Source organism: Lissotriton helveticus, chromosome 6 (assembly GCF_964261635.1).
Source record: "Lissotriton helveticus chromosome 6, aLisHel1.1, whole genome shotgun sequence".
Classification (NCBI taxonomy): domain Eukaryota; kingdom Metazoa; phylum Chordata; class Amphibia; order Caudata; family Salamandridae; genus Lissotriton; species Lissotriton helveticus.
This window is the reverse complement of record NC_136067.1, coordinates 51501123-51520717: the sequence shown is the minus strand read 5'-3', so window position 1 is coordinate 51520717 and position 19595 is coordinate 51501123. Positions and strand designations below refer to the sequence as shown.

General features: G+C 49.7%; 1 protein-coding gene across 7 annotated transcripts in view; it reads left to right on the top strand.

Moving 5' to 3' along the window:
- The window catches only part of DNAH8 (dynein axonemal heavy chain 8), a 10041960-nt gene that overhangs the window by 2591503 nt on the left and 7430862 nt on the right, over positions 1-19595 (top strand). For all 7 annotated transcript variants that reach the window (XM_078647354.1, XM_078647353.1, XM_078647356.1 and 4 more), the window contains exon 20: positions 12574-12690. In XM_078647354.1, coding sequence (XP_078503480.1) covers positions 12574-12690 — 117 coding nt within the window. The remainder of the gene's footprint in view (positions 1-12573; positions 12691-19595) is intronic.

The window sequence follows — 19595 nt, the reverse complement described above, 5'->3', positions numbered from 1 at the left end:
TATCTGAAAGAGACACGTTAGTATTAGATTCCATACCTTAGAATATCCCCAGGCGTCAGACTGGATCCGGAAACTTTTGCGTAGCAGCACCCTTGCGCGTCGGTAGGCGTCGTCTGCGGCTCCGCGTCCGTTGTCGGCGTCGTGGGCGCCGTGATGACGTCGTCGGAGTACTTAGACGCCGCCTCCGCGTGCTGACGTCAGTTCTTCTTTTTTCCGCGCCAGCAAGTGCAGATCTGGAAAAAGCAGTAACCCTAGTCAATTTTTGACTAACTTTTTTGATCACTTTTTGATTGGATCTCGAGTCTCTCGACTCCGAACGGTGCCGTAGGGATGCCCGGCTTCAAGCACTGTGACGATTGCGACCGCCTGATGTCGGTCAAGGATCCTCACCGCGTGTGTTTATCTTGTTTGGGCGTCGACCACGACGACAAGGCCTGCTCCGACTCCCGGGCCCTCTCTTCGAAAGCCAGGCGGGAGCGGTCCCGCAGGCGCCTTGAGCTCCGGCAGTCGGTCCCGTGCCGTGAGAGGTCCCGATCCCATGGGAGGTCGAGGGACAGGTCGCGGGCTCGGAGCCACCACAGCTCCGAGAGTAGGCCGCACTCCTCCGGGTCGAAGTCGTCGTCAGCTAAGAGGCACAAGAAGTCCAAGCGGCGTCATCGCTCTTCGGACTCCCCCCGACGCTCGCACGATGCGGCCGGGGGTTTGGGTGACACCACCCACGCGGCTCCGTCGGATTCGCGGGCGCCGCATGCAGCTCCACACCCTCCGGTCCCTGGGCTGAACGCGTCGCAGGAGGAGATCGAGCGCTTCCTCATGGCCATGAGGAAACTCTCTCCTCCGACCGGCTCCGCGGCGCCTCCGGGCCCAGCGGACCCGTCTGGGGCCCCTAGCGGGTCAGCGGCTCCGGCCCCGACGCTGTCGGGTGCTTCGGCCCCGACGCCGCCGGCGCCTTCGGGCCCGGCGCCGCAGGTCCCCACTATCCCGACGCCGCCGGCGCCTTCGGGCCCGGCGCCGAGGGGTTCAGTTGTTCCGGCGCCGCCGGTGCCTTCGGGCCCGGCGCCGCAGGACGCCGCTGGACCTCCTTCGGGATCTACTTCGTCGCCGGTGGATCTTGCGACCTCCCCGGCGTCGGACCCTCAGGTGCCGTCCTCGGGCGGCGCCGTCTCTGGTCCTGCCTTCGTTCCTGTTCAGCCGTCGGGACGGCCCCGATGGGCGCCGCTCCAGACGTCGTTTGGTGAATTTCACTTTTATGAACAGGCCCCATTGGTTGAGAACCCTGAGTTTCAGGAGATGGGTGATGATGAGGACTGGGAGGGGTCTGAGGACCCTCTGACCAGAGAGTGTCAGTCTCAAGAGGACTGGACAGGAGAACTTGGGGAGGCCAGGGGCCTGGACACCTCTCCAGATACTGGTTTTGTCTCCCCTCCTACCGTGGCTTCGGAGGAGGGGGCAACTTATAGTGTGGTGCTGATGAGGGCTGCCAAGGTCTTGGGCCTTGAGCTCCCCGTCGCGGCCGTGAGGACTAATCTCCTCACTGAGGTCCTTAAACCGCAGTCAAGCTCGGCCGAGCCTCTGCTGCCCTTTAATGAGGCCTTGACCGACGTTCTTCTGGGCACTTGGTCCAAGCCCGCTACGGGTTCGCCCGTAGATAGGAACGTGGCCAGACGCCACCGCCCAGCCCCGGGCGACCCATGTTTCCTGTCCACCCACCCCACCCCCGAGAGCCTGGTCATCCAGGCCTCTAATTCCCAGACCGCATTCCCGTCCGCCCCGCCGGATAGGGAATCCAAGAGGTATGAGCAGTATGGAAAGAAGATATTCTCATCCCTTAGTCTGGGTCTGCGGTCTTCCAACACCGAATGCCTCTTGGGCCGTTACACCCACTCCCTGTGGGATAGGGTCGCCGATGTGCTGCCAGAGTGCCCGTTGGAAGTACGGGCCAAACTCGGCCAAGCCCTTGTGGAGGGCCGGGACGCAGCCAAGTATTCCATTAGGTGTGGGCTGGATACCACTGCCTCGCTAGGCAGAGCGATGGCAACGACGGTGGCGGTCAGACACCACGCCTGGCTGAGGTCCGCCAACTTTTCGGCAGATGTCCAGAACACACTCATGGACATGCCGTTCGATGGCCGTCGCCTCTTTGGCGACAAAGCAGACCATGCGCTCGAGCGCTTTAAGGACTCCAGGGCTACGGCCAAGTCCTTGGGCCTCTCGGCCCCGCGCCAGCAATCGGCTGCTTATCACTTCTTTCGTGGCCACGGAAGGGGTGCACCCACACGTGCCGCTAGCCACGCTCCGCAGGGCAATACCCAACGCGGTGGCGGCCGTGGTAACCGCCGTCCGGGCGGTAGGGGTCAGCGGCGAGGTCAGTCCACACCTTCCCCCGCAGCATCCGCCTCAAAACCCTCCTAGTCCGTGCTTTCAGGCCCATGTGACGCCAGTGGGGGGCAGGGTTCGCCATCACCACCTCCACTGGCGCACTGTCACTTCGGACAGGTGGGTGCTGCAAATCGTCCGATGGGGCTACTCCCTCCCCTTCGGGGCGACTCCTCCAGCCATGCCACCGCAGAACCACCGTGTATCGGGGGATCATTTGCGACTTCTGCAGGAGGAAGTTACGACCCTCTTGGCCAAGGGGGCCATCAAGCGCGTTCCTGGGCCAGAAGTAGGGTGTGGTTGCTACTCCCACTACTTTCTGGTGCCCAATAAGGGCAAAGGGGGCCTACGCCCTATGTTGGATCTACGGAACGTCAACGGCTTCCTCCGAAAGGAGAAGTTCAAGATGCTGACACTGGCTCAGGTCCTAGCTGCCCTGGACCCAGGAGACTGGATGGTAGCGTTGGACTTGCAGGACGCTTAATTCCACATCCCCGCCCTGCCGGCCCACCGACGCTACCTGCGGTTCACGGTTGGCCACGAGCACTTTCAGTTTACCGTGCTCCCCTTCGGCCTTACCAGCGCCCCACGGGTGTTCACAAAGGTGATGGCGGTGGTCGCAGCTCACCTGCGCAGGTTAGGGGTTTCAGTCTTCCCTTACCTAGACGACTGGCTGTTGAAGGCGGGCTCGCCCCAGACAGTCGTCAGCCACCTCCAGACTACGGCAGATCTCCTGCACCAGCTGGGGTTTTCCATCAATGTGCCAAAGTCACACCTGTGTCCCTCTCAGAAGCTCCTCTTCATCGGAGCGGTTCTGGACTCGGCGCAGTTTCGGGTTTATCCACCCGAACAGCGGGTCCGGGATATTCAGGCTCTGATTCCCATCTTTCAGCCGTTATCCCGGGTCTCGGTCAGGTTGACGCTGCGGCTTCTGGGGCTGATGGCCTCCTGCATCCTTCTGGTGCATCACGCCAGGTGGCGGATGCGGGCTCTGCAGTGGGACCTGAAGTTTCAGTGGGCCCAGCATCAGGGCAATCTGTCCGACCACGTCCTGATCTCGGAGGGCACTGCGAGACAGCTGCAGTGGTGGCTCACGGACCGCGATTGGGTCACGGCAGATCCCTCTCCCTTCCCAACCGGAGCACGTAGTTGTGACGGACGCGTCCCTCCAGGGCTGGGGAGGCCACATGGGAGAGGCGGAGATCAGAGGCCTCTGCTCTCCGGCGGTGGCCCGGCTCCACATCAACTTGTTGGAGTTGCGGGCGATTCGTCTAGCACTGAAGGCATTCCTCCCCTCTGTCCGGGGAGTGTAGTGCAGGTGTTCATGGACAACACCACCGCCATGTGGTACTGCAACAAACAGGGCGGGGTGGGGTCTGAACCCTTTGCCAGGAGGCTCTGCGCCTCTGGCAGTGGCTGGAACGCCAGGGCGTGACCCTGGTGGCTCAACACCTGGCGGGTTCTCTGAACGCCAGGGCGGACGAGCTCAGCCGTCGGTGCATGATGGATCACGAATGGCGTCTGAACTCGGACGTGGCGCAAGGCCTCTTTCAGCGATAGGGAGAGCCTTGGTTAGATCTATTCGCCACCGAAGAGAACGCGCAATGTCATCAGTTCTGCGCTTTGGAATTTCCAAAGCGGCACTCGCTCGGAGACGCTTTTCGTCGCGAGTGGAGTTGCGGTCTGTTGTACGCCTTACCGCCTATACCACTTCTGCCCAGAGTGCTGAAGAAGATCAGGCGCGACCGGGCCCAAGTCATCCTTGTGGCTCCGGACTGGGCTCGAAGGTACTGGTATCCCGAGCTACTCAGTATGTCAGTCGATCCCCCGGTTCGTCTGCCTCTTCAGGAGGACCTTCTGTCGCAGCAGCAGGGGACGGTCCTCCACCCGAACCCGTCCAGTCTCCACCTCCATACTTGGAGATTGAGCGGCGACAGTTGAGGCCATTTGACTTGCCTCCTGAAGTCTGTAACGTCATTCTGGCAGCCAGGCGTCCCTCCACAAAGTCGGTATACGCCTGCAGGTGGAACAGATTTGTGGCATGGTGCACAGCAAAGGCTGTGGATCCTCTTGCTGCCCCTCTTTCTGAGGTTCTTCTCTTCCTTCTTTCTCTTGCCCAGCAGGGCTCTGCTCTGGGCACTATCAAGGGCTACCTTTCTGCCCTTTCAGCCTTTCTCAGGCTACCTGATCAGCCTTCTTTGTTCAAGTCCCCTATTGTAAACAGATTTCTTAAGGGCATCACACACACGTTTCCTCCTGTTCCGTTTGTGATGCCTCAGTGGGACTTGAACCTGGTTCTTACATTTCTGATGTGCGCTCCCTTTGAGCCACTTCACAACTGTCCTCTTCGCCTTCTGACTTTGAAGACGTCTTTCCTGGTTGCCATCACCTCTGCCAGGAGAGTGAGTGAGCTCCAGGCTCTTTCTTGTACTCCACCTTTCCTTTCTGTCCATCCGGACAAAGTGGTGCTTCGTACCAAACCTTCTTTCCTGCCCAAGGTTGTCACGGTCTTCCACATCGGGCAGTCTATCACCTTGCCAACCTTCTTTCCGCCCCCGCATCCCTCTAAAGAGGAAGAGCTGGACCCAAAACATGCGTTATCATTTTATTTGGATCGCACACGCCAGTTCCGGGTGGATGACCAACTCTTTGTTGGTTACGTGGGCGCTAAGAAGAGGGAAAGCGGTGCACATGAGGACCATCTCCCGGTGGATCATCTTGTGTATCCAGGCATGCTACTCTTTGGCTAGGAAGGAGCCCCCGGCTGGATTACGGGCTCATTCTACCCGAGCCACGGCGACTACCACTGCCCTAGGCAGGGGTGTGCCCTTACATCTGTCAGGCAGCTACGTGGGCATCGCTGCACACGTTTGCAAGACACTACTGCCTGGACAGCCAAGTCCGGAGGGATGGCTTCTTTGGCCGTTCCGTCCTCCAGGACTTTCTGGTGTGATTATTGGTTCGCAGACCCACCACCGGGGTTGGTATTGCTGGGGTATCTATTCTAAGGTAAGGAATCTAATACTAACGTGTCTCTTTCAGATGCACAAGGTACTACTTGTGTAACGATATATCTGTAAGAGACATTAGTTAGTATTAGATTCCTTACCGACCCACCCATCCTCCCCGTTCTGCGAACCAATATCTAGGGTTAGGGTTGCCCCCTTTCAGGGCCCTAGTTTCAATGGCACCAGTGTTGGTTTTTAACATGGCTCTGCGTTTCTGGCGCAGAAAAGCTGTGTCTAAGAACTGACGTCAGCACGCGGAGGCGGCGTCTAAGTACTCCGACGACGTCATCACGGCGCCCACGACGCCGACGACGGACGCGGAGCCACAGACGACGCCTACCGAAGCGCAAGGGTACTGCTACGCAAAAGTTTCCGGATCCAGTCTGACGCCTGGGGATATTCTAAGGTAAGGAATCTAATAATAACTAATGTCTCTTACAGATATATCGTTACACAAGTAGTAACTTGTGCTTCCTTGCTAGAGAATTTATTTGATCGGATACATAGCGATCCTGGCAATAATCATTTGGATTAAGTGACAATCCCAGTTCTCCTGTTCCAGTTGTGAGCATTCAGCCTAACTTCTCCATGGTGAATACAATTCTGTTCTATTTAATCCTCATTGTGGCGCCCTAGCGCCTTTTTAACTTTTGATTGTCCACCACTGTAAATATAATACACCATTTCATTCCATTTTTTTTATATAGAAACCAGTGTTCCCCAGGGCCACTTGGTCCTGATGAAGACCCCACTCTAAGGTGTGACGTATACCTAGCAGTATCAACTTGGGGTCGAAACGTCGACAGCTAGTATCACTCACCAGTCGATGCAACCATCATTTTCATATATTAAATAGGAGCATCGTTATCATGGTTTCCTTTTGATTTTAAGTATTAATGACTCATTTATTGTGCTGGCTCAGAGACTTGAAGCCAGGTTTATTGATTGTTGAATAATCATACATGAATATTAATGTCACAATGACCTACCTTTCACATCCTTTTCCAACACAAACACCGTCCCTCACCCTGCAATAATTTTGTTATGAATTTGTCATAAGAAATGTGAAACAAGCACATTGTGAATAAACAACAGTGTGCTGAAATAATTGTTTGTGATTTCTTAAGATTGTGTGTTTTAAAGTTTGTTTGTGTACTTGAGATACTTTCCCACTGGGACCCCCTATTCGGTATCGATCTTCCAGATGTGGCACACTTCTCCGGGGATGCGAGAAGTTCTCGGTTCGATGCGTGGACTGCAGCGGCAACACCCTTGTTCAGCGATGCGACGGCAACAATTTCGGCTGCGACACTCTTCTCCCACGATGCATGAAGCTTCCACGTAATGCGACAACTACAGCGGCAACATCCACAATGCGACGGCAGCAGCTCCAACGGCGGCGCGCTTCTCGGTGATGCGGGGCGCTTTTCCTCGATGCGGTGCAGTGCGACAGTTCTAGCGGCGACACCCTTGCTCAGAAGTGCGACGGCAGGCTCAGCGAGGGTGACACGCTCCAACCTCGTTGCGAGACTATTCTCTCGATGCGGTGCCTGTGCGACAACTCCAGGGGCAACACCCTTGTTCAGAAGTGCGACGGCAGGCAGCAGCGACGGCATCGCTCTTCCTCTTCGTTGAGGCACGCTACTCTCAATGTGGTGCAGTGCGACAACTCCAGCGGCGGCACCCTTGTTCAGAAGTGCGACGGCAGCAGCAGCGACGGCGACACGCTTCGATCTCGTTGCGTCGCTCTTCCAGCTCCTTGCGACACGCAGTTCCTCAGAGGGCCCAAAACAGCAGGAGGCCCTTCCACAAGAACTCTGGGGAGCTGGGGGGTGAAGTCTGTTGTCCCTGAGACTTTAGCAGGAGGCAAGCTCTTTTCCAAGCCCTTGGAGATCCATCACATGTTGAAAGCAAAGTACACAAAGTTCCTTTCTCCTTCCTTTGGCAGTAAGGCAACCACTGCAGGCCAATCTCCCAAGCAGCACTTCAGCTTGGGAATAGTCTCTACTCAGTTTCTTCAGGTTCCTCTCCTCAGTAAAGTTTTCTTCTTGTAGTCCAAAAGTGATCTAATTTCATGGGATCAGGGTCTCAATATCTATACCCCAAAATCTTTTGTTCTCTGAGGGGAGAGGAGCCTTTGCCCAGTCCAATCCATTTCTGAAGCACTCTGTTTACCAGACTTCTCCTTTCCTTTCACAGTGCAGGGCAGAAACATCGGACACCCCACAGGAGGTGGAGCCAGCATTGTGGAAGGCAAGTTCAGTACTGGAGCACTTTGTTGACAGGACTCCTTCTATTCTTTCAGTGTGCAGGGCAGAGACATCAGCCGCTCCCCAGGAGGTGGAGCCAGCATTGTGGAAGGCAGGCACAGCCCTATTCAAGGTTCAGGTGCAACTACTCCCTCCCATCTAGATGCAGATCTCTCCATTCACCACTGGGCTGACTCATCCTGTCTCTTGGAATCTCCCAGCCCTGTCACTCACAAAACCAGACAAAGGAATACACAACCTAGCAGAGGCAGGCTTGAAAGGTTAGACAAGCAAATACCTACTTTCTAAAAGTGATATTTGCAAACACAGAATGTTAAAACCAACTTCACTAAAAGATGTATTTTATCATTCTGAGTCCAGGCATACTAAACTCGAATTTCTACCATGTTCTCCGAGTCAGTTAGGATTATAAAATATAATAATTCTAACAGCCCATTCTGGCCTATGGAGAACAGGTAGCCTTGCAATAGTGAAAAACGAAAATGGCTGTAATTCACTATTAGGACATGCAAAACACACCAGGGCTTGTCCTACCTTATACTTACAATGCACCCTGCCCTTGGGCCTACCATAGGGGTGACTAATATGAAAAAAGGGAAAGTTTAGGGACTGGCAAGTGGGTGCACTGGCCCAGTCAGTGTGACAGTACCAGACTGCATACAGGCTCTGCAATGGCAGACCTTAGACACATTTTACAAGGCTGCTTCTGTGGGTGGCACAACCAGTGCTGCAAGCCCACCAGCAGCATTTGGATTTACACGCCCTGGGCACACTCAGTGCACTAGACTAGGGTCTGACAAGTAAACCTAATAGCCAAACATGGAACCACTGAATAATAAATCAATTTACAATAGGGAGCACTCGCACTGTGGCACTGGACAGCGGTGGCACAGTGCCCAAAGCATATAACACCAGCAAAAATACATGAGGCAACAGCAAAAATGGAAGGGAGACCCACGCCAATGGTGCCAGGTCTAACATGCAGCTTAGTCCATAGTTCAGCTGCCCTAACCTGTAACGATTTTCAAACCATTCTGATCTTTTTAAATCTTACTACACAGACCAGATGTGCTTAGGATTATCTTAAAGGTCTATAATGGCAAAGTTATGGAAGGGAACCACAATTTTGGCTGAGCAGAATGCAAGTAGTATGGGACACTTATGTCTTCTTGGAATAATATTGGATCATGTATCCATTATTATGACAGCATCAGATAGAGAATATTTTAACACCTTTTGCTTCTATAATTTCCATGCATGATGGTGGTTAACTTCAAATGTCCTTTCCAGGCGATAAAGCCTGCATACCAGCCTAATGTGGCATTTATAGTAGATCTGAGTACCACCATTGCCTCGGCCTGTCTGATTCTATCATCTTCAAGTTTTGTGCAGTTTGAACAGCACATTAAGAATGAATGGGATTGTATAAAAATCAACCATTGATCCAGACTTCAAAACTCTGAAAATGAAGTTTCAGCATTTTTGGTTTCGATGTGTTGTGAAGAGGTCTAAATATAGAGTTCACCACTCTTCAAGCTGTTTTGTGAAACTTATTTTCCTGGTAAAACCGAAGAACAAATTCTTACCTTTGATGGTAGATTCTCTTACTGTAGATTTAACACCTTTTGACTATTCTCCAGGCATCAGTCTGGATCTGGAACACCGTCAGCAGTATACATGCACACCGGAAGGTGGTGTAGGGCTGCTCTGCATTGGCATCGGCATCATTCTGCTCCAGAAGTGACTTGAAGAGCCACCCACACCCGCCAATGTCACTTGCCTTCTAGGCTGTGCGCGCCCCAATCACAGAGACAATTAGTAGATTAGCTATGTCCAGTGCAAGTGTGCAAATAACTAGACTTGGTACCTTTTTAGATGGAGAAAAAGATTGCAGTTTACAGAACCTGGATGTGGGAGGGTTTGCAAGGAATCAGAAAAGAGATAGAGTTTCCATCAGAAGGATTAAGTTACTTATCCTGTAAGCATCTGTTCTTGTCATGCAGTGCTGGATATTTTTATTTTTATGATAATTAATTGTATTGGTTTTTTGAACAAAGATATACCAGTGAAAATCAAATACAGCACATTACAGTAATGATAGGTTGTCACCACATTATGTCCTTGGATGTTCTCTACTTTGCAGACCATGATCCCATGAGGCCACATACAGTATATATAGTTAGTGAAATGGAAAATATTTATTCTATCTGACCCAACCATTTGCCCCAAACTTTGTGATAGAGCCAAACGTAAGCCTCGTCTTATTATTCAAAATCGGCTTGGATGGTCTTTTATTTGCATACTAAAATTGTTGAGGGGAAACACAACATGTCAAATTATACTTACAATTTCATAAGGCTTTAAGGACCACAAACTCCAAATTTCAATTATGGATTTTATTATAAGGCCAAAAATTATTGTATATAAACACACCTTAATATCAATGAATACAGGTACAGGAAAATCAATACAGAGCCAAATCTGCGCATACAATTAATTCGGCAAAAGAGGCACACAATTATGAGCTCCAAGATCAGCACGCAACCCAAGACGGAGGCAGAATCCAAGTCCCTTTTCATTAGGAAAGAAAACATGAAATATCTCTCGCTACACTACTCTCATTAATGACGATTCTAAGTGGCTCCTCTGTCTCAGCTTTCGAAGGTGTCAGCACCTGTAGACTTCCTAAGAAGTACTCACGTTAAAATGGGTCAAATAGCTTAAAGCTATAAAGCTTGTTTTAAGATGCGCTCTCTCCTCCAAAATCTAGAAGTCTGGTGTTTCTGACCCTGCACATAATACAAACGAGGATAATTTAGCCCCCTCCTGTGAGTATCACGTGTCAATTTTGTTTCATTTCTCCAAAGTTTCCAAAGGTTCAGTATTTTTCTGTGACTTCTTTAATTAAATCGTCTTGCTTAGTATGACCTTGGAGTGTAGATAGCCCGGGCACAGAAGGTATACTCCCCATCGCTTCTCAGGCTTGTTCAAAGACATTCCAAGTATCTCCCTAGTTAAAAATAATGATGTTATTCTTTATACCTGGAATGGGAGGGAACCACACTGTCTTTGAACATACAAAAATACATTTAATTATTTCTTCAGTAGCTGAGAGTAAAATTAACAACTTGCAGTTTCAGGCCTATACCACAGACAACTTAAAACATGTGATTACATTAATATGAATATAGTGTCTTCATACACAGGTGCATATAAAATAATGATATGCTATTACATGTGAATTACATATATACTATGCGCATTGCCCTTCTTTGACAACGTGAGGAATATATGCGTTTATCATAACACAGAATGATACTGAAAATATATGTTGGTGCGTTAAAATATGAGTATGATGCACCACTACAAGTAGAGTGCTATATGCGCTCCATCACTTGTGATGTTTAGCCGGGCATCCCCTGGCTTCCTACAGAGGTTTCTCTTGTGCTGCACACCAGTCCACCCCTCTGCATCACTTCGTTATACTAGGAGGGATAGGGTTTCTCGAGTTGACAGCGATGTTTCTTTTAGCCACCACCATGGCCATGTTGAGGAATAGTTTGTCAGTCCTGGACCCATCCAGCCCATCTGTGATTCCCAGGAGCGTGTTCAATGGGTTGTGTGGGACCTCCCAACCCAGGACTTCTGTGAGCTCTTGTTCTAGAGACTCCCAATATTGCGCTAGGAGTTGGCAGGTCCGCACCATCTGAAAGAAGTCTGTCTGGTCCTGCTTGCAGCGGGTGCGGGATGTAGTCAGCATCAGGCCAGCACTATGAAGGCGTTTAGGGGTTGAGTAGGCAGTACGTAAGTAGTACAGTTGGACCAGACAGAGCCTGGCTGAGGTGGTGACTGTTTTGGTTGCCATCAGTGCATCCGTCCAATCTTCCTCTTCAAGGGGTCCCATTCACCTCTCCCATTGACTCCTGTGCTGATCCAGTGCAGTTGTAGTCTTGTTAGTTAGGGAATGATAAATACGTGAGATTCCCCCTTTCCCCAGATTTCCCATCATGGTTTGTCCTTCTGGAGGGCTATATTCTGGCAATTTGGTGCCCTTTGGTATGTGTGTATGGAGGGCATGGCGTAGTTGCAAATATCTGTAGAATTGTGATGAGTGCAGGGAGTGTCGGGCCTGCTCGTCGTGGAAAGTGCGCAGGTGGTCGCCGGTCCACACATCCCCCAGCTGAGAAATACCAACGAGGTCCCACACCCGGAACACCTCCAGTTCGCTAACCTCCTTGAGCCAGGTACCCTGCCAGAGCGGTGTGCACTGGGTCAGTTTGTTTGTCCACTGGGTATGGCGCAAGGAAGCGCACCAGGCCAGGAGAACTGCTCGCGTCACCACAGACAGAGTTCCGGGTATGGGCCCCTGTGCAGTGCTGGATATTAACATGCCCTGCATAAGTCCGCCATCCAATGTTGGGCTCGGACGACTGCAAGCTGCTTCTGATCGAAGAAGTCTGATATTTCTGATAGATACATCTGCCGTGTGGATTCCTCCTTTGAACAAATCAGAGTCAAGCTGACCGAAGAAGCCTCTTGTTTGTGTTTTGTGTGTTTTACTGGTTTAAGGTTCAAACTGTATTAATTGCTTGGGGTCCCCAGTTACCAGTAGTAATTGAGTGGGGTTCCTCGGAACTCAAAAGGTTAAGAACTGCTGGTGTAATATATTTTCACACTCATTTAAAAGCTACACCTTCTCCCTATTGTCTTCAGACTTTTCGGAATGCAATTCAGAATCCTGAAGAACCTCTCCACAGGTATACCTCTTAAGTTAACTTTAACACTAGTACTGGTTAAGCTAATTAACAGTGACCCAGTTGTACTTGATTTGTGAAAACAGTCGATTGCCATTTCTTCTTCCATATGCTTGTAAATGTCTATTATGTTTCTAATTTAGCTTTTTTTGTCATTATTTTTAGGTGCAGTCTGTGTTGAGAAAGGGCCTTACTATATTAACGTGGTCATCTTTGACTTTAGAAGACTTTTTTAGCGAGGTAGAAGCAGCACTGGACATGTTGCGGCAAATTTTAAAGACGGTATGCAGATACGTAAATTCATATTTGAAGTTTCTTTCACATATAGTTATGAAGACACATTAAACCTTAGCCAGTGTTTGTATGTAATACTGTTATTGAAGTAGGTGGTTATAAATTGCCGTTTATTTTGATATCATACACACTAGTATATACTGTCCCTAATAAATGAATAGAATGAATGAATGAATAAATGAATGAATGAATTCTTTTTATTGTTTGGTTACTCAAAACCATTACATTAAAACAAAATACAAGATTATAAAATTACAAAAGTTAAAACCAAAGGAGTTTGTGCCGCCGAAGGGGCGGGATAGCGATGGGGGAGGGTCATATTAAGGCATGGGTCTTCTAAGTCTCTATGGGGGAGGCCCTCCCGTGCCATCAGCAGAGTTCGTGTCTGATAAATGAACTTTCCGAAGGAGGCCATGTGCTTTACCGTTGTCAAGGTGTAGAGGTAGGTGGTCGCCTCCTTTGACATGCGGGATCCTGATTGTCTTAGAATTGGCCAAAGATAGAGATTGCGGGCCACGCGCAGGGCCGGGCAACAAAATAGTAGGTGGGCCAGTGACTCACGTTTGTACCTGCAGAGCCTGCATTCCCGGAATCCTGAGCAGGCCGTGGCGAAGGCATATAGTTCTTTGAGAGGCAGTGGGTGTAATCTGTAGGCTAAGATCTTGTGAAGGGCTGCGCGGCCCACGGCCTGCTTGAGGTGATGTTTGGGATTATGCAGGATATGTGGTAGGACCAAGGACACGTGTAGGTTCTTTTTTGCCAGCGACTCCAGGTCCAGTTCTATTGACCGTGCCCGCACTTGTTTTTTGATGGAGTTTTTGATGGCACTGCAACTGACATGTTCGGGGTTCCAAGACTCAATGGCAAGATTGAGTTGGTCCTTCGCCGCCTTGAGAGTGGCCGACCAAGGATTCCCTGATTCTCTGAAGATGCAATTCAGCGTTGCCTTAAGTGTGGTCTCCTTGGCCGTCGTTGTTAAAAAGTAGTACTTGCTTAGGGCTGCCATCTCTTCCAAGTATTGCTGATTGAGTGAGAACTCCAATCGGACGAGAGTGTTTCTGACACACCTCGGAAGATGGAATAATCTCTTGTAGGCTCTGCAGTGGATTTTTTCTAGTTCTTTATGCAGATTCTCTGGAAATGCTTGGAGAGCATAGTTTAGGGCCGGCATTAATTTTGCTTTGAGTACACGTTGGATAGCCATTGTGGACGGGCTATATAAAGAAGCGTGCAGCTTGCAAATGGCGTAAGTTATAGATTTGCCTTTGCCTTGAATATTCTTTAGGTGTGCGCTAGAGAGCCCCGACTCCTGAAAGCAAATGCCCAAGTAAGTGTACCGCTGAGTGCTTTCCAGCAAAAGGTTGCCAAGCCGCCATTTTAATGATTTTTTCTTTGGGTGCTTTCCAAAGATAATGATTTTGGACTTGGACGAGTTTGCTACAAGCTTATTTTTATCATTGTATGCGGCGAGTGCCGTCAACGCCTTTTGTAGCCCAATTCTCGTGTGGTCCAAGAGCACCAGGTTGTCGGCGTATTGCATAAAGTGAATTTTTGTCCCGCCGATCTTTGGGATATGCAGTGCTGCCCCAGACAAGACTCTCTCCATGTCAGCTGTATATAGATTAAATAGCATTGGAGCTAGCACGCACCCTTGTTTTAGCCCACGATCCGTGTTGATCTTTGCTGATGCATGGTCCCTCGAGAGTTTAATTCTTACCCATGTTTTGTGATACAAAGATTGGATCGCCCTCAACAAAGCTGGGTTGATGTTCCATTGGGCCAGCTTTCTCCACAAGATTGCACGATCTACCCCGTCGAACGCCGCCGAATAGTCAATAAAGCAGGCGAATAAGGGGGGGCTTTTGCGTGTCCGAGCCTGGTGGACCAGATAAGCGAGTGCACTAATGTTGTCGACTGTGGCGGACCCTGGTCTAAATCCAGTTTGACAGAATGGAAGGAGACCTTCAGCGTTCGTCCAGTCTGTAAGGTCCCTCAGGATAGCACTGGCATATGCTTTTCCCTCGATGTCTAGAAGGGCAATCAGGCGATAGTTTGATGGTTCAGATTTGGGGCCCTTTTTGTGAATTGGCTGTAGTAGCGAGCCTCTCCATGAGTCAGGGACATCCCCCAGAAGCCAGCATTCGGTGTACAGGTGGGTCAGGGTCTTTGACCAGAAGTCGATGTTAGCCCCAAATAAGTGTCGGGAAGGCCATTAGGCCCCGGGGCACCATTTTGTCTGATGTTTTTTAGAATTTTTGACACCAACAGTTTTCCCGGCGGGGCAGTCATCTCAGTGATCAGATCTAAGTCAGCTCCAACGTTGATTGTTTCATTTTGCTTGGTGACAGGGCCGGTTTCAATGTAGAGTGCTTTTACATGAGCGACCCAGATAGGAGCCTCGAGGGAGTTTTCTCGGTGGTTTGTACATCGTCCGAGTGTGCTTATATAGTGCCAAAACTCCTGCGATTTTCCTGGGCTCAGTAGGTCAAAGATTTTCAGCCATTGTGCTTCGCAGTGATCTCGTTTTGCCTCCCAGACCTTCTTTGAGTGACTTTTGCTGGCCTCTTGGAGTCGTTTCTTCATTGGGCTAGTGCCATGTTTATAGAAGAGTTTACGTTTCTTGCTCAGCTGTTTGGCGCTGATTTTAAGTTCCACCTTGTGTCCATATGTGAGTTGAGAATCCCTGTTAAATGTGCTGTTTGAGGTTCCACGAAGGATCGCAGCCAGGGTCTCAGTGATGGTATTCCAGGTTGCTATTGCGCCCTTTACCTGTTCATTCGGTGGCCAGCCTGGCCACTGATTTGCCCAGTTATTAAACAATGTGATAGAGGTCTGTGCCCATTTAATTCTTCTGGGCAGCTTTATCAGATCTTCGTAGTTTGATGCACCAATGTATTCGAGCCTGTGGCGGGTGTCCGCGATGAGATTCAATGTGATGGTTAAGGCAGCGTGGTTGTAGTTTTTCACTGAGAATGATGTAATCGATCGTTGTTTGGTTGTTATATGTAGGGCCGACAAAGGACCCTGGGCTCATATTTAAGAGGACCGAGTGGGCTGTCGCCAGCTTGTAAGTTTTTAATAGATCATTCAGAGCGTTGGTAGCCCCAGGCTGAAGTCTTCGTGTGGTTGATATCCCTATATTATGGGTATTGAAGTCACCGAGGATGATGCATTCCAAGGCCGGGTGTTGGAGGATTAAGGTCTCAAGGAGCGTGGTCAGGGTGGCCAGATTGAATATAGGCCCATGTGAGTTATGATAGAGGTTGATTAATAAGAGCGCATTATGACCATTTGTCAGGTGACAGCCTTTCAGGATGCCTGCCTGTAAATTGTCCGGGAGATTAGGAATTACCTCACACTCCAGATTGAGTGAATGCTTTATGTAAACGCATATCCCCCCCGATGGTCTTCCGAATATGTTATAGCTTTTTTGCAGGTTTTCCATATTCTGCGTATCCTCTTATTGAAAGCTGTTGGAGCTGCCAGGTTTCTTGTGTGCAGAGGATGTCTGCCTCTTCCATGAATGTCACGGCGTTTTTATTAAGGAGCAGCCTCCTGAGCCCTGCGATGTTCCAGGTCATGATTTTCAGACAGCCCAGGGATGATCCCTGTCTGGAGGGTTTTATTGGACGATGATCATGTTGCAGAGAGGTGGCTCGAGGCATCGTGGCTGTGTTAGGATCTTGAGTTTAATGCTAGCGGCAGCCAAGACCAATCTTTACTTGCGCGTCCCAAGGTTGTGTATATGCGTGTGCCCTGGTTCGTATTAGTTGTTATTTTAAATTGGTGCTGATGGTTGGTCCAGTATGTGTAGCACCTTTGGACCCCTGGAGGGTGGACACCATATGAGGCCCATCAATGGGGTGGGCATACAGGCATGACGTCCCTCCAGTTCGCTGAACTATGCTTCCCATCTGGGAGTGTGCGGTTTGAGTTTTTAGGGGGAGTGGGTATTTTTGTGTGCGCGTAGATTTTATTATTATGCCCCAGTTTTCCAATAGCTTGTACTGGCTTCTCAGGACCTCGGCCTTGTGCGGGCTCACGAAGATTAGCTCCGTGGATTCGTTTTTCTCCTCCGCTTCTGGCTCGAGAAAAGAGATGGTGTTAATGTCTGTAGTGTTAGTTCCCTCTAATCCTGGGATATTTGCAAAAAGTTTTAATAAGTTGCCACGGTTAAGAATATCCCACGTCCCCTGGGAGGCGTAGTCAGGGTACAGCGTTATCTTGCGGTCCTGGGGGTTGCTTGTTCGGCAGAGAGAGTCCGCCCCATGGCCTCCTATTTGTGGTATTTGTACTGTGTCCTGCTTGTTTAACCCCAGTGGTCCCAAGTGTGAGAAGTTGGCCTGATATATGATGCTCACTAATTCTAGTGATCACCTTGTATCAGTCCAAACAACCCTTATGGTGATTGGTTGTAAAGTCAACCGTATAGACCAGCTATCCTAGTAGCGTGGACAAAAGCAGTATTTAGGCTAAACTCTTTTGGCATGTGAAGCCAGCTGTTTTACCACAATATAACCCCTTGAATACCAGATGAAAGGACACCCCACAGGTTGTTATGAAAATAAACAATATATTTATTAATAAAAAGACCTCTGAACTCTTTATGAGGTCAGAGGGCTAAGCACATGACAATACTACAAAAGAAATACGAGTTCGCACAATATCTACAAGTGTGCCTGAGGGACACGGCAAACCATATACTCAAAACAATGGAATGCGAGGAAGGAAAATACTGTAAGGAGATCAAGAGGCTGGAGGATCGCTGGGACTACGCTACAAACTAGGTAAGTAAGGAGCAGGGGGCCCACGGGACTCACAAGCAGAGTGGGAACTCTCACGCGGGATGCGTACCAACGTCTATGGATCTTACCGTTTAGAACGTTACGGATTCCGGACGAACCCGGCTGGATGGAGGGAAAACAACAGTGGACCTGGACACTAGGATAGTGAACACAGACTTCAGCACCTAGAAGCTTTAGTTACCTAACCCACAGGCTGCGGGTGCATAGGGCTGAAGTTGCGTCGGGTTTGCTGCGTTGATCCCGGTGATGCCTGAAACAAGAAGTTGCTGGCAGGCAGCCAGATGGAGGAGTCCGGTGGTTCCAAGGATGGAACTGGGAAGAAGGAAGTCCTGAAAAGGAAGGGGACAGAGTCTTGGTCACTAGCCAGTGACGGTGCTGGAACCAGGAGGGAACCAGGTGCTGTCGCCGCAGTCAGGTGAAGGAAGGGTCGCTTCTCTCTGTAGCTGCGCGGACCAGGAGCTGTTCTTCACGACCAGGCTGGAGGCACGAGCTGTCCCACGTAGTCTGCTGCTGTTGGCGGTGTCGGATCGTCGATCTGGACAACAGGCCTTGGCTAATGCAAGCCATGCGGTGGAACAAAGATGGCTTCTAGTGTGGACCAGGAGGGTCCGGGGTGCTTCTCTTTCACAAGGAAGCAAGGGCCAGTCTGGGGGACCAGACTAGCAGTGTCGATTTCTTCGGGTCGTCGTCTCAGAGGTCACTAGCCAGCCGGCAAGTGACCGGACAACAGGATTGTATCTCCTTGATACAAACGCACATTGGGTTACTGGTGTATTTTCCTTTTTCTAGCTACTCTTCAGTCTCTTATGGCTGAGAAAGACACCCTTGCTTTTTCGGAAGAACATATAAGAAATCTCTTGAGTGACCCCCCATTATTCTCTTCAGTGTCCCTCAGTGTCTCGGCCACTTCACAAAATGAGACGGATAAGTTACTCAGGCTGAGAAAAAAACAAATAAGAACTGACCTACATGGTCATTTCCTTCTCCAGCACTTACGAGAAGGTACGATCCCGGGCGGTCTCCAAATTAAAAACATCCCAGTCATCTTTACTGAAGACCCCCTCTTCAAGAAAGGCTTTAGTCAGATAGAGACTAAGTGCAGTAGGGACCCCATGGTCCTGACTGTCGAAACAGCTGTCAGAATTTCAAGGGACGAGTTGGAGCAGATAGCTCAGTTAGAATCTGAGATAAGTAGCAACCCCGCGATAGTTGACGCTAAGGCTTTGATAGATAAAGTAGCAAAAGAAATACAGGAATTCAAAGATTATAGTGTAACGCAAAAAACAAACCAATTCGAGAAGGACAAAAAGAACTTTTCTCTGGAGAACGTATATCCGTTCTTACAAAGCGATTTTTATACTAAACCAGACTCAAGGCGCTTTTTACCAGGGAATCGCGGCAGATCACGTAATCAGTTTATCACTTTTTCTGACACTTCGTCATCTGGTGGCGACAGTGACAATAGTGGTAATACTCAAAACAGCAGACCAAATAGAAACCGCAAATGGAACCAGAATCAACAGCAACAAAGCAATGCTCAGAATTCTTTTTTAGGGAGAGGCCAAACCCGCCCGAGAGCGAAAGTGAGATGGGAAATGACAACCCGGCGACAACATTATCAAAATCAATGATGTCACCGATTTTCAACCTCTCGCCTAAAGCTTTGACTGTAGCTGAAGATAGTGTCCTCTCGAAGGGACTATCATTTGTACCCTCCAAACGAACAGATTTCACCAGGATGAAAACTGAATTTATTGAGTTTTGCCGGAAATTAAGACTCTTAACCTTCTTTGCGGATAATCCAACTACCGGGACCTGTGAAATCACAGGGCTCCGGAATAAATCCACGTTTTGCCCCCCTGGACATAAGATACCTAAGGAGATCTTAATCTTTGAGAAAACTGTACTCTCGGCAATTTCCGCAATGGAAACGCAGAAAAAATATGTTAAATATAACATCACAAAAGAACAGACCAAAGCCCTCATTGACCTACGGAATGACCCCACGATTACCATCAAGCAGGCCGATAAAGGCGGTGCGATAGTGGTATGGGACACTTCGAACTACAACAACGAAGTGCTTAGACA